Source organism: Globicephala melas, chromosome 3 (genome assembly GCF_963455315.2).
Source record: "Globicephala melas chromosome 3, mGloMel1.2, whole genome shotgun sequence".
NCBI lineage: Eukaryota > Metazoa > Chordata > Mammalia > Artiodactyla > Delphinidae > Globicephala > Globicephala melas.
Window position 1 is genome coordinate 100783103 of NC_083316.1, and position 16257 is coordinate 100799359.

The following is a 16257-nucleotide window of genomic DNA, read 5'->3' on the forward strand; positions in this document are numbered from 1 at the left end:
AATTTTTTTGAAAATTTCATTATGAATTACCTATGTTTAAGAGGAAAGACATTTCGTGACCAGGTATTTAAAGGCAACAGCATGGAAAATACTAGAAAGAGATTTATGACGAGGTATAACTCTAATTGACTACTTTCCCTGGAAGCCATTAAATATAAGGGTTTTGGAATGAACTATTTTTAGTGCCTGTAAAAAATGTTATTCTATGTAGTTGCTTGAGGCAGAGGTGCTCAGTTTTTTTCAGTTTTTTCTTAAAAAGAATAATTTTATTTATTTATTTTTTTGCCATGCTGCACGGCTTGTGGGGTCTTAGTTTCCTGACCGGGGATTGAACCCAGGCCCTCAGCGGTGAAAGCTCAGAGTCCTAACCACTGGACTGCCAGGGAACTCCCCAGATTTGTCCTTAATGTTACTTTTCAAATGCCCACTTTCCTATAAAATTGAACTCTGGTGTTTTTTTCCTGTGATGATGGTTTTTAGTTGTGATAAAATTTACCTCAGTAAAGTTCACTACCACCTCAATCAAGATATAGGACACGTCCATCACCTCCTAAAAATTGTCTCATGTAGTTAACGCCTCCCACTCCCAGCCTCTGGCACCCACTGATCTGTTTTTTGCCTATAGTTTTGTCTTTTCCAGAATTCCATATAAATGGACTCATATAAATGGAATTATATTTTTTATAAATAAAACAGTATGAAATTTCCTGAATGTAGCTTCTTTAACTTAACCTAAAGTATCTAATATTTATTGATGTTGTTGCATGTATCAGTAATTCATTCCTTTTTGTTGCTGAATTTAGTATTCCATTGTATTGTGTATCACAGTTGTTTGTTGTTGAATGTTTATGTTGTTTACAGTTTCGGGCATTAATGACTAGAAACGACATAAACATCTTATGTACAGATTTTTTTTTTTTTTTTTTTTTGTGATACGTGGGCCTCTCACTGTTGTGGCCTCTCCCGTTGCAGAGCACAGGCTCCAGACGCGCAGGCTCAGCGGCCATGGCTCACGGGCCCAGCCGCTCCGTGGCATGTGGGATCTTCCCAGACCGGGGGATGAACCCGTGTCCCCTACATCGGCAGGCGGACTCTCAACCACTGCGCCACCAGGGAAGCCTTACGTACAGATTTTTGTATGAACGATTTTCATTTCCTTTGGGAAAATACTTAGAAGTAGGATTGCTGGTTGTATGGTAAATACATGTTTAACTTTCTAAGAGACTGCCAAACTTTTTGCCAGAAAGGTTCAAGGGAGATAAAGCATAGGGAGATGAAGTTAATTACTTTTAGTCTTGCAAGTTAATGGCTCTAGTAATGATATAACTCAAGTTATAATAATAACTAGTAATATAACCCAAGACCATGTCCATTAGGACAGTGTTCTCCAAGTCTGAGAATTGATAATATATGGTTTCATTAAAATGAAAGCATGATGTTTCAAGACAAAAGTATGTTATGGTATTTCCTCCCATCATAAAAGTTATTTTAATATTGAAGTTTTAGGGACTTTCCTGGTGGCGCAGTGGTTAAGAATCCGCCTACCAATGCTGGGGACACAGGTTCGAGCCCTGGTCCAGGAAGATCCCACATGCCATGGAGCAACTAAGCCCACACACCACAACTACTGAGCCTGCACTCTAGAGCCTGCAAGACACAACTGCTGAGCTGGCATGCCACAACTGCTGAAGCTGCACGCCTAGAGCCTGTGCTCCGCAACAAGAGAAGCCACCGCAATGGGAAGCCCACGCACTGCAACGAAGGGTAGCCCCCACTCACCATAACTAGAGAAAGCCTGCCTGTGACAACAAAGACCCATTGCAGCCAAAAATAAAATAAATAAATACATTTCTTTAAAAATATATATTGACACTTTATTCCTATTCAAAGAGTCACACTTTGTATGTATTATTGAGTGTTTGAATCCTGAAGGCTAGTCTGAAGGAAACTAAGTGCCTCTGGATTTGCCTGTTTTAGTCTCTGGTCAGGTTTTCATTCATTTTATCTCTGAAATATAAAAAAATTGTAAAAGATTCTAAGAAAGAAAGAGAAAGAAGAAAAAGATAACTGCCAGACTGTTTTCTTCCATGATGGAGAATTCAGTTGTTCCACATCCTTGTCAGCACTTGTTAGTGTCAGTTTTATTTCAGGCAGTGGCACGCTTGGGGCTGGCTTATACTGACTTGAAAGAACTGATGTTTAAATTTTCAGGAATTTTGTAAACTGTTTAGTAAACAGCCATTGTTAAAAAATTATATAAACATAAATTATATTAAAAAAACAAAGGTAATGAATATATAAAACTTGTTGCTTCCTAATTACTATGTTTTACTAGTTTCTGTATTATGTCTGTTGTATCAGTATGGTGGAAAGTAACATATCTTCCTAGCTCCACATTCAGTCGGGAGAAAGCCACAGAGGGTATGTTTATGCCACAGAAATAAGCAAAAGCTAAAATTCAGGGTCTTCTCTCCCAAAGACCTGATTGCTAAACATATACCAGCATACCAGTGATTTTTAGCCAGTCTAAAAGGTATGTAGTGTTATCTAATTGTGGTTTTAATATACATTCCTTAACGGTTAATGAAGGTGTGTATCTTTTCACATACGTGTTCACTATCTGAAAATTGTCTTCTTTGGTGAAGTGTTCTTTTGTATCTTTTAGCCATTTTAAAATGGGTTTCCTTATTGAGTTTTGAGAATTCTTCATGTATTCTGAATACACATCCTTTGCCAGATGTGTGTTTTGAAGATATTTTTTCCCAATCTGTGCCTTGTTTTATCCTTTTTTAATTGATAGTACTTCATATGTTACATATGAAATCCTTGGCTAACATTAACACAAGGTCACAAAGGTTTTCTTATGTTTTTTCTATAAGTTTTATAGTTTTAGCTTTTATATTTGGACTTCAGATTGATTTTGAGTTAATTTTCTTATGAGTTGAGGTTCATTTTTTTTTTTTTTTTTTTTTTTTTTGCGGTACATGGGCCTCTCACTGTTGTGTCCTCTCCCGTTGCGGAGCACAGGCTCTGGACACGCAGGCTCAGCGGCCATGGCTCACGGATCTAGCCGCTCCACAGCATGTGGGTTCTTCCTGGACCGGGGCATGAACCCCTGTCCCCCGCATCGGCAGGCAGACTCTCAATCACTGTGCCACCAGGGTAGCCTGAGGTTCATGTTTTTGAATATAAATATCTTGTTGCTCAACCACCATTTACTGAAAGATAATCATTTTACAGTTTGTTTTATGGCTCAGAATATGGTCTTCTGTGGTAAATATTATGTGTGCACTTGAAAAGAATGTATTTAGTCTGATATTGGGTGGAATGTTCTATAAATATTGTTAGTTGATAGTATTTTTCAGTACATGCAACAAACATCAGTGAATTTCAGATGTTTTATATTAAGTTAGAGAAGCTAGACTTTAAAAGTTTCTTCATTGGGTTGTCTTTGCATCTTTGTCAAAAATCAGTAGCGCATATATATTTCTGGACTCTGTTTCATTGATCTTTTGGCTATCTTTTTGCCAGTTCTGTGCTGTCTTGATTACCTCGATTAACTGAGTCTTGAAATCAGGTAGTGTGAATCCAGTGACTTTGTTCTTTTCAAAATAGTTTTGACTATTCTAGTTCTTTTGCCTATCCATATAATTTTAGAATCTATTTATTGATTTCTATCAAAAATTCCTGCTGAGATTTTAATTGAGATTGTAATGAATCCATTAATTAGTTTGGAGGAGAATTAACATATTAACAATATTGAGCCTTTAAGCCATAAGTATACTATTTCTCTTTTTTTTTTTCTTTTAGGTCTGTCTTGATCTTTTTCATCAGTGTTCATAGTTCTTAGCATACAGATCTAGTACATATTTTATTAGTTTTACCTATTTTATAGTTTTTTGGTGCCTTTATATCTTTCACGTTTGCTCATTGGTGGCATATTTACCCTGCTTTCTGCAACTGTTGCTAAACATTCTAGTTCTAGTGGTTTTTTTTATAGAACCTTTGGGATTTTCTATGTAAACAGTCATGTCTCTGATTAGAGTTTTATTTCTTTCCAATCTGTATGTCTTTCTTTTTCTTGTCTTAATGCACTAGTTAGAACCAATATTGTAATACTGAACAGAAATGGTGAGAGTGGGTATCTTTTCCCCTTTCGTGCTAATAGGAGGAAAATATTCATTTTTTTCTCCCTTAAATATGATTTTTTTTGGTAGATGACCTTTATTGGGTTAAAGAAGTTTCCTTCTATTTCTAGTTTTCTGACTTTTGTATCTCTGAATGATGTTGATGTTGGTGAATGAGTTTTCTGCATCTAATAAGATGTTCATATAATTCTCTTTAGTTTATTGATAAACTGGATTATATTGATTGATTTTCAAATGTTGACTAAACCTTGAATTCCTGGCATAAACACCACACAGTCATAATGTGTTTATACTTTTTATATATTGCTACATCCAGTTTGCTAGTGTTTTTCTGTTATTGTGTCTGTGTTTGTGAGAGATATTTGTGTGTCATTTTCTTTTACTAGTTATGTCTGATTTTGGTATCAGAAATGCTTACCTCATTAAATGAGTTGGAGAGTGTTTCCTCCTCTTCTATATTCTTGAAGAGGTTGTGTGGAATTAGTCATATGTCTGCCTTAAGTGTTGACAGAACTTGCTAGTAAAATCATCTGAACATGTTTTGTTTGCTGGGCGATTTTTAACTTCAAATTCAGTGTATCTGATAGATACAGAAGTATTTCTTCTTGTTGAGCTTTGGTGGTATGTGACTTTCAAGGAATTTGTCTGTTCAGTGTAAGCTGTGAAATTCATGGGCATAGGTTTTTCATAATACTCCATTATCCTATTACCGTATCTGTGTAGTCTAGGTAATGCCCCTCCTTTTTCATTGCTTATATTGGTAATTTATGTCATCTCTTTGTTTGCTTATTTATTCATTCATTTTAATCATGCTAAAGGTTTGTCATTTTATTGGAATCTTTCCAAAGAATCCATTTTTGGTCTCTTGGTTTCTTGTTTATTTTTTGTTTTGTGTTTTAGTTTCATTAATTTCTTTCTGCTTGCTGTCTGTTTAGTTTGCTCTTCTGTTTTGTCAAGCTTTGATCATTGGTTTAAGACTTTTTTTTTTTGAGTGCTAGTATTTAGCTATGTATTTCGCTGTAAGCACCGCTTTAGCTGCATCCCACAAATTTTGATACTGTGTTTTTGTTTTTATTCAATTTAAACTATTTTCTAGTCACAAGTTTCCCTTGTGATTTCCTGTTTGACTTATAGGTTATTTAGAATGTGCTAATTTCCAAAATTTGAGGATTTTCCAGATAGTTTTCTGTTGCTGATACAGGTTTATTTTATTAGTGTCAGAGAATGTTTTATGACTCCAGTTCTTTTACATTTGTTAAGGTTTGTCTGATGGCCCAGAATGTGATCTGTTATGGTGAACAGTTTGTGTACACTTGAAAAACATGTATATAGTCTAATGTTATTGTTGAAGTGTTCTCTAAATGTTAAGTCAAGTTGATTGATAGTATTTTCCAGGTCTTCTCTATCTTCCCTTATTATCTATTTATTGTATCAATTACTGTAATTTAGTATTATTGTAATTTCTTGGTAAATTGATCCTTTTATCACATGATACCCCTCTTAATTGCTGATAATACTCCTTATTCTTAAGTTTATTTTATCTGATGTTAATGTAACACTCCAGCTCTTCTTTGGTAGCATGACATGTTTTTTCCATTCTTTTACTTCTAACTTACCTATGTCTTTAAAGTAGGGTTTTATAGGCAGCATATTGTTGTGCATTGTTATTTTTGTACACAATATGGTCACTTCTGTCTTTTAATTGGGGTGTTTAGAATATTTACATTTAATGTGATTATTGGTGTGATTGCATTAGATCTAGCATTTTATTTGATTACTGTTTTTCTCTTCTGTTTTTCCCTCTGAAAACAGAGGGAAATATATACCTAAACATTTACAGTCCAATTAGAGTTAATATTGTACTTTGACAAACAAAATTCAGAGCCTTACAACCATATAGGTCCATTTATCTTCCTTCTTTCATGTTGTATTTCTCATGTGTATTACATTTCCATTCATTGAAAACTTTACCATTGTTATAATTTTTGCTCTCATAGTTACACACATTTTAAATAACTTTTAAGAAAAGAAAAATGGTCTATTTTATTTCCACAGTTACCATTTCTTTGGTTCTTTTTTTTTAAAACATTTTTATTTATGTATTTATTTGCCTGCATAGGGTCTTAGTTGCGTCATGTGGGCTCTTTGTTGTGGCATGCGAGCTTCTCTCTAGATGCAATGTGTGAGCTCCAGAGCGTGTGGGCTCAGTAATTGTAGCACGTGGGCTCTGTAGTTGTGGTACGCAGGCTCCAGAGCACAGGCTCAGTTGTTGTGGCATGCTGGCTCTCTAGTTTTGGTGCATGGGCTCCAGAGCCTGGGCTCAGTAGTTGCAGCACATGGACTCTCTAGTTGTGGCACGTGGGCACAAAGGCTCTCTAGTTGTGGCATGCGGGGTCTAGAGCCCCCGGATTTAGTTGCCCCACAGCATGTGGGATCTTAGTTCTCTGACCAGGGATTGAACCCATGTCCCCTGCATTGAAAGGTGGATTCTTAACCACGGGACCACCAGGGAAGTCCCACATTGCAGCCATTTTTAATAATGAGGCTGCATCTAGTTTTCTCTGAAGTTGTCCTGTTTGGAGTTTTCATTTTTTTGGATCTGTAAATTAATGTCTTGCACCAAATTTGGAGAGTGTTTAGGCATCATTTCTTTAAATATTGTTCTGCATTGCTCTTTTTCTAGGACTTCAGTAACATGAATGTTAGATCTTTTTATACTGTTTCACAGATCCTTGGGGTTCTGTTCATTTTCTTCATTTCTCTTTTCCTCTCTATTACTCAGATTGGAGATTTCCTAGTGATTTATCTTCAAGGTCACTAATTTTTTCTTTCAAGAACTGTAAAGGGTAAACTTTACCCTCCTGGTAAGGTAACAGATTAACTTGTTTTATGGTTGCTGGAAGTTGACGTGGTAAAGGACTTTCTTAAAGCATAGCAAGTATTGGGTTAGCCAAAAAGTGCCTTCGGTTTTTAAGTAAAAATAAAAGACACACTTTTCATTTTCACCAAGAACTTTATTGAGCAACGTATTCAACCTTTTGTTCCACTACCTTCTGCCATTTTCCAGGCAACTTCATAATTCCATCTTCCCAAAACTTTTTGTCTTTTTGAGCAAAGAATTGTTCTAGATGCTTTTTTTTTTTTTTTTTTTTTTGTGGTACGCGGGCATCTCACTGTTGTGGCCTCTCCCGTTGCGGAGCACAGACTCCGGACACACAGGCTCAGCGGCCATGGCTCATGGGCCCAGCCGCTCCATGGCATATGGGATCTTCCCAGACCGGGGCACGAACCCATGTGCCCTGCATCAGCAGGCGGACTCTCAACCACTGCGCCACCAGGGAAGCCCTGCCTATTTTTTACTTTTAGATCATTGTTTCTGTATTCTATCCAGAGCTTTTAGTGTTAATCAGTGGGAGAAAGAGGATTAGGTGGGCTTCTTTAGTCTTCGTTGCAATCCAAAGCACTAATTGTTTTGTTTTGTTTTTGTTTTTGTTTTTTTTGAAGAGATATTAGCAACCTTGAAACTTTTAATAAAAATAATCTCTAGAAAACTACTAAATGATGATACAGGGGAAGAAAAGAATATATATTTATTAAAAACACTGATGTCTCCTCATTGCCTGTCTCAGACAACTATAATTCTGATCACCCAGAAGCTGTTACTGTACCCTTCCACCATCACTTTCTTGTTTGATGGACCACTCTCTCCTTACTCCTTTCCATCCAGTGGAGAACAACTCTTCCTGAACTCACTAGGAAACTGAAGGAGACATGGAGAGGCAGGGGCAGAGATAAGTGAGTCCTGAGAGCCTTTAATGAGTGACTGCTCCATGACTGCTCTGTGAGCAGTGGAGCAGGGCACTCCATGCTGCTGATGGATGGGCACCAATAGAAAGTGCATGCCTCATAGTCTCCCCACAGTGGGGTGACTGCTGCCACCACAGCCATTACTGGAGTTGCTCACCCGTCCACACCATTCCCATCTTGTTCTCCACTCTCAGGCACTGAACTATGATATAAAAGAGTCCTTTTTGTTACATCAACATGCCAGTTTTTCATTCTCTGACTTTGATGTCAGAGAAAAATGAATATCCAAGATATTAGAGTAGTATAAACATTCAGTTATGATAAGAATACGTTATAGGTTGTTAATAGTCTACATATATTATAACTATGGCCTGCATTACAATTTTTACTTTGAATAGACGTATCTATTTTAGAGAATTGAAGAGGGAAAACGTAGTTTCTTTTTGTTATTCAGATATTTAGCATTTCTGTTGCTTTTCCTTCATTCATTGTTTCCTCTTGTATCATTTTTCTTAAGCGTAAAGAATTTCCTTTACTGTTTTTTTAGACCTTGTTTATTGATGGAGAATTATCTTGTTTGTGCTTCATCTGAAAACTGTTTTACCTTTATTCCTGAACGGTATTTTTGCTGTTTATAGATTTGTGGGTAGACAGTTCTTTCTTCCATCACTTTGAAAGTATTCTTAGACTGTTTTCTTAGTCTTTGTGATTTCTGATGAGAAATCTCTGGTCATTTTAATTGGTGTCCCCCTGTAAAAATGGGTTTTTTCTCTCACTACTTTCATTTGTTTCTCTAATACTTTTATTTTAGCTGTGTGATGATGTGTGTAAACATAGCTTTCTCTGGTTTTATCCTCTTTGAGGTTTGCTCCTATAAATTTATGTCCTTCAACTTCAGGAATTTTCAACCATTTCTTCTGTAAATATTTGTGCAAAAATTTTTCATCTGTCCAGGAACTTCAGTGACATGAGTGTTAGACTTTTTGATATTATCTTACAGACTCCTGAGGCCTTGTTCATTTTTTTTTTTAATATTTACTTTTTTATTTATTTGGCTGCATCGGGTCTTAGTTGCAGCATGCAAGATATTTTGTTGTGGTGCACGGGCTCAGTAGTTGCGGCACAAGGGCTCTCTACTTGTGGCACACAGGCTCTAGAGCACGTGGGCTTAGTTGCCCTGCAGCATGTGGGGTCTTAGTTCCCCAACTAGGGATCGAACCCGTGTCCCCTGCATTGGAAGGCGGATTCTTAACCACTGGACCACCAGGGAAGTCCCCCTTGTTCATTTTATTCAACTTTTGTTTCACTGTTATTCAGATTGGATACTTTATGTGGATTTATTTTCAAGTTCACTGACACTTTTTTCTGTCATCTTCAGTCTTTTATTGAACCCATCATGAGAACTTTTTTTGTGTGTGTGTGTGTGTGTGTGTGGTACGCGGACCTCTCACCGCTGTGGCCCCTCCCATTGCGGAGCACAGGCTCTGGACACACAGGCTCAGCGGCCATGGCTTACGGGCCCAGCCGCTCCACGGCATGTGGCATCCTCCCAGACCGGGGCACAAACCGACGTCCCCCGCATCGGCAGGCGGACTCTCAACCACTGCGCCACCAGGGAGACTGAACTTTTTACTTTAGATACTTTTTTTCAGTTCTGAAATTTTCCTTTTTTTTTTTTGGTAGTTTCTGTTTCTTTGCTGTGAACATCTTTCTTTTCATTCACTTCATATGTATTTACCTTTATCTCATGGAGCATAGTTAGAAAAGCTTTTAAAAGTTTGTTTGATTAATACTTCGAACATCTGAGCTGTTTTGGGTTGGGATCTGTTGATTGTCTTTTCTCTTGAGATTTGGTCACAGGTTCATTACACAGGCATTAAATTATAGCAGTGAGTTGAGACTGACTATTTTTAAAGTTGCGTTTAGTTTTTACAAATTTTGGTGTTTTGTTTTTTCAAAGTTATTATCAAGCAAGGTTAAGAAATGCAAAAAGAAATCGAATCAGGTGATTCTAGATTTAGAAATTGTGAAATAGTAAAATGTGTAGGTAAAAAAAAAAGACTGTTATAGCAATTTTGATATACTTCTCATTAAATAGACAAAAAAATGGTACTTAAGGAAATTTATGTAACCATAGACAAGTTAGTGTGCAGGCAGAACTACAATCCAGAGCTTTGATCTCCAGGAAATTTTGGTATTCAAAAATAAAATCTTTGTTCAAAATGAAGTTGAGGGTACAGGTATATTATATGTAGGTCCTTAATGCCTGTATCTTATTCAAAACAAGTACAGTTTTCCCTCAGTATCCACAGGGGATTGGTTCCAGGGCATCCCACAGATACCAAAAATCCCTTTTATGGAAGTCTCTTATATAAAATGCCATAGTATTTGCATATAATCTATATACAATCTCTCCCATATATTTAAAATCATTTCTAGATTATTTATAATACCTATGTCAATGTAAATGTTTGTAAATAGTTGTAAGTACAAGGTAAATGCTGTGTAAGTGGTTGCTGGTGTGTGGCAAATTCCAGTTTTGCTTTTTGGAACTTTTTGGAATTTACTTTTTTAATATTTTTAATCTTCAGTTGGTTGAATCTGTTGGAACCCCAGAAACAGAGGGCCAACTGCTGAAAACATTTATTTTTAATGAGTAGTGTCAGGAAACCGGGTCACATGTGTAACTATTTCTCTTATATAATGGCATATTAAAAGCATCTTTCTGTGTCAGTAAATGCCACTCTGCTACTACATTGTTTGAAAAATAGACTACTTTTTAGAGCAGTTTTAAGTTCACAGCAAAATTGAATGGAAGGTATAGAGATTTCCCATATAATGCCCCTACACATGCATTTTCCTTCATTATCAACATCCTCCACCATAGTGGTACTTTTGCTACAATTGGTGAAACCACTTTGACACATCATAATCACCCAAGATCCATAGTTTACATTAAGGTTCACTTAGTATTGTACATTCTCTGGGTTTGGACGAACGTATAATGATATATGTTCACTGTTACAATATCATACAGAGTAGTTTCACTGTCCTAAAAATCCTCTCTGCTCTGCCTGTTCATCCCTTCCTTCCCCCAACCCACTGACCTTTTTACTATCTCCATAGTTTTGCCTTTTCCACAGTGTCATATAGTTGTAATTATACAATATGTGGCTTTTTCAGACTGGCTTCTTTCACTTAGTAATATTTAAGTTTCTTCTGTATTTTTTCATGGTTAGAAAGCTCATTTCCTTTTAGTTTGAATAATATTCCATTGTCTGGATGTACTGTAGTTTATTTACCCATTCACCTACTGAAGAACATCTTCATTGCTTCCAAGTTTTTGCAATTATGAATAAAGCTGTTGTAAACATTATGTGCATGTTTTTGTATGGGTATAAGTTTTCAGCTCCTCTGGATGAATACTAAAGTTCACGGTTGCTGGAATGTATGATAAGAGTATGCTCATCTTATAAAAGTACTGCCAAATTGTCTTCCATAGTGGCTGTACCACTTTGCATTCCCACCAGCAGTGAATGAGAGTTCTTGTTGCCCCACATCCTCATCAGCATTTGGTGTTGTCAGTGTTCCAAATTTTGACTTTAATAGGTATATAGAATGTACCACTATGAGGTATAACGGTGTCTCATTGTTGTTTTAATTTGCATTTCTCTAATGATATATGATGTGGGGCATGTTTTCATATGCTTATTTGCCATGCGTTTATCTTTGGTGAAGTATCTTGAAGGTTTTTGTCCTGTTTTTAAACCGAGTTGTTCATTTTCTAATTGTTTAATTTTAAGAGTTCTTTGTATATTTTGGATCACAGTGCTTTATCAGCTGTGTGTTTTGCAGATATTTTCTCCCAGTCTACAGCTTGTTTTTCCATTTTCTTGACACTATCTTTTGCAGAGCAGAAGTTTTCATTTTAATTTTAGTGGAGTCTGTCTTATCAAGTCTTTCTTTCATGGATTGTGCCTCTGTTGTATCTAAAAACTCATTAGGAAACCCAGGGTCATCTGGATTTTCTCCTATGTTATCTTCTAGAAACTTTATACTTTTGTGCTTTACGTTTAGGTCTGTGATCCATTCTGAGTTGATTTTTGTGAAGGGTGTAAGGTCTGTGTCTAGATTCTTTTTTCACATGTAGATTTCCAGTTGTTCCAACACTATTTGTTGAAGAGACTAATTTTTCTCCATTGTATTGCCTTTGATCATTTGTCAAAAAATCAACTGGCCATATTATGTGGATCTATATCTGGGCTCTCTATTCTGTCCCATTAATCTGTTCTTTTACCAGTACCACACTGTGTTGATTATTGTAGCCTATGGTAAGTCTTGAAGTCAGGTAGCTTCAGTCCTCCCATTTTGTTCTTCTCCTTCAGTAATGTCTCTTCTGGGTTTTTTGCTTCTCCGTGTAAACTTTAGCATCATTTTATCGATAGTCACAAAATAACTTGCCGGGATTTTGATTGGTATTGCATTGAATCTGTGGATCAAGTCAGGAAGAACTGACATCTTGACAATATTGAATCTTCCTATTCATGAATATAGAATATCTCTTCATTTATTTAGTTCTTTAATTTTGTTCATTAGAGGTTTTTAGTTTTTCTCATATGGATATTGTATTGATACGTATTTTGTTAGATTTATTCCTAAGTATTTAGTTGTTTTGGGTGCTGATGTAAATGTTTTTTTTTTTAATTTCAAATTCTGTTTGTTTGTTGCTGGTATATAGAAGTGATTAACTTTTGTATGTTAACCTGTATCCTACAGCTTTGCTATAATTGCTTATTAGTTCTGGGAGCCTTTTTTGTCAGTTCTTCTGGATTTTCTACTTAGAGGATCATGTCATCTGTGAACACAGTTTTATTTCTTCCCAATCTATATACCTTTTATTTCCTTGTTTTGTCTTACTGCATTAGCTTGGACTTGCAATATGATGTTGAAAAGCAGTAGTGACAGGGGGGATCCTTGCCTTGTTCCTGATCTTAGTGAGATAGCTCTGAGTTTCTCATTAAGTGTGATGTTAGCTCTAGGTTTTTTGTAGCTATTTCTCAAATTGAGGAGGTTCCCTTGTATTCCTAGTTTACTGAGAGCTTTTATCATGAATGGGTGTTGGAGCCACTCTGCTACATTTTTATGTAGCTGTGCTTTAGGGTATTTCAAACCTTTCAGTATTATAGGCAATCTGGTTGACAAACTTGTGGCCAATTCTTACACATATTTGTAATTATTTTCTTAGAATTCAGTTAGTAGATAGTCATTGAGTGTTTGCGGCCAGGAACCTGATAAAAAGTAATAAGCAAAATAAGACATTCTTCTTTCCTTATAGAATTAGTAGTCTATAAACAGATAATAATTATAATATAGTATGGTAAGAGAAATTATGGCAAAAGAAATAGATATGCTGTGGAAGCATATATATCACTCACCTAACCAGACTCAGCTAGAGATGAGATTGAGGTGGTCAGGAACATCTTCTAGACGAAGCTTATAATAAAAGCTTATTTGTTTCCAAATTTCTTCAAGAAAAAATGCTAAGGTAAATAGAGGCATACCTTTGTGAGAGTTTGGTCTATAAGCATGAGCTATGAGCTCCTGAGAGAAAAAAAACCGCTTTTTAAAATTTTCCCATAAGGAATTTAAACTGTTTTTGAAAGCTCTTAAGAAATGTCCTCATGCTGAAGAGGATAGTTTACTCAAAAAGCTGATCAGAAAATCTTATGAATTAGGAGTGGCCTTAAAAGATTATTCATCCTTGGGGACTTCCCTGGCGGCACAATGGATAAGACTCCACACTCCCAGTGCAGGGGCCCCAGATTTGATCCCTGGTCAGGGAACTAGATCCCACAGGCATGCTGCAACTAAGACCTGGTGCAACCAAATAAATAAGTAAATATTAAAAAAAAAAAGAAGAAGAGACATGTCTCAGTGTTCCCTGGACAGTGTTTAAAAAAGAAAAATTATTCATCCTACAAAAAATTTACTAATCTTAAAACAAAGTTGATAATTTACCCTTACTAAAATTAAGAACTTCTATTCATCAATACCTACCATTAAGTAAGTGGAAAGGCATTAAGTACGGACTGGGAGAAAAATATTTGTGATACATATCTCACAAAGAATTTGTATCTAGAACATGTAAAGAATTACAAATCAATAGGAACAATAGAAAAAAATAGGGAAAATATTTGAAGAGACCCTTCCCGAAAGAAGATATCCAAGTGTCCGTTAATCATATGAAAAATTGCTCAGCATCATTATTCATCTGGGAAATGCAAATTCAAACCACAAAAGATACACTCTACACCCTCCATAATCGCTAAAACGAAAAAGATGGAATATAGTAAAGTGTTAACAAGGGTGTGGAGCAACTGAAATTTTCATATATTACCGGTGGGAGTATAAATTAAATAACCACTTTAGAAGAATGTTTAGTGATATCTTCTAAAGAACATTCACCTACCCTATGATCCAGGTATTTCACTACTAGGTACATACCAAACAGACATTTGTTCACTGTTTGCTAAAAGATATATGTACTAGAAAGTTTATACAGTGCTATTGGTAGTGGTATAAAACTGATAATGAAATTTGAAAACCCAAATGCCCATCAACAGTAGAATGGATCAATTATGATGTATTTACACAGTGAAATATTTACAGAAACGAAAATGAGTGTCCTATTATTACATACAATAATATAGAAGAATCTCATATATATAACATTAAGATAAAAAACCAAATACACAACAATATATTTTGTATGATTCCAGTTCCATGAAGAGTGAAAACAGGAAAAACAAATCCATGTTGGTAGAAGCCTGGGTGGAGAGAGGGTAAAGAATGGGAGGGAGCATGAGTGGAGCTTCTAGAGTTGATGATAATGTTCTCTTTCTTGATCTGGGTGCTGATTACACAGGGATGTTGGGTTTGTAAAAATATCTAGCTGTGCACTTTTGACGTATTCAACTTCCTTTTTGTTATTTTTTTTAAAAAAAATAGTATTGGTTTTAATTATTACTATAAGAAAACTGTGATAAAACTAAAAGCTTTACAATCTTCATTCCATTTTGCTGACCTTTGTACTTTAAAAAGTACAAAAATAGTCCCTTAGCTTAGTTGAAATGTAAATATTTGGGGGAGGGCATATTTTTAGTTTGAAACTATAGAAATTTTAGAATAATTGTAGTCTCAATTTAACTACTGTTAAAGCTTCCTCTTACAGTAAAGTAAGTAGTTGGAACTTCTTACTCATGCAACATGTTTTCAAGATATGATATTTATTATTATGTCATAATATTATATACTATGTAAATCATTAAAATTTGTTTTTGTTAATTATAAGTCAACATGGCAAATTAGTGTATCTAACTGGGTGACTAGAGAAGATTTTATTTTTAAATCTTAAGTGACTTCTTGTTAAGAAAGGAGAAAGTGAGTAAAAGTATGTTTTTGATTCATTCTTACCCTCAAAGGAGGAACTATAAATAGCTGTTAGTCTTCTTTTCTTATCAAGAGAATATTCTATTTCTGTAGTGTATAGAGATATAACAGACAAACATGGCAATCCATTGTCAATTATTGTTTTTTTAACAGTCAAGTCCATCATCTCCAGATCCAGCTAGTCTTATTACAGAAGATATTAGTACGAACTCCAATGGTCCAAAACCTGCAGAAGTTGTGCTGGATGATGACAGAGAAGACCTTTTTGCAGGTAATTATAAGTACCTTTATTTAAAAAAAAAAAAATTGTCAATTATAGCATATATTCTGTTAGAAAATATTCTCTAAAGCAGAACTGACATTTTGTGTAAAGTATTAATGGTAGCTCTTCTTGTTACCAACTGAGGAGGATAGGAAATTTCAGTTAATTTGCTTTGTGAAAAATAAAGACTGTTGAAAGAAGCACAAATGTGATCCTTTCTGGTTTTAAGCATGTGAAAATAAGTCACACTAATAATTTGATTATTTTGATCAGTACTTGGACTCAAACAAACGGTTGTGGCATTCATACTTTGAGAAATAGCAAGTGATTATATTTTCTTTTCACTTACAAGTTGTCACAAAGCAAAATTAAACTCTGGACTTAAAAACCACTTAATTTAGGGACTTCCCTAGTAGCGCAGTGGTTAAGAATCCGCCTGCCAATGCAGGGGACATGGGTTCGATCCCTGGTCCGGGAGGATCCCATATGCTGTGGAGCATCTAAGCCCGTGCACCACAACTACTGAGCCTGCGCTGTAGAGCCCGCAAGCCACAACTACTGAAGCCTGCATGCCTAGAGCCCGTGCTCTCC

The 16257-nt window shown here is 35.8% G+C and overlaps 1 protein-coding gene across 1 annotated transcript in view; it reads left to right on the forward strand.

Moving 5' to 3' along the window:
* SNX2 (sorting nexin 2) overlaps nt 1–16257 on the forward strand; it is a 53535-nt gene that overhangs the window by 6358 nt on the left and 30920 nt on the right. Inside the window, exon 2 of the mRNA XM_030869792.2 lies at nt 15558–15675. Coding sequence (XP_030725652.1) covers nt 15558–15675 — 118 coding nt within the window. The remainder of the gene's footprint in view (nt 1–15557; nt 15676–16257) is intronic.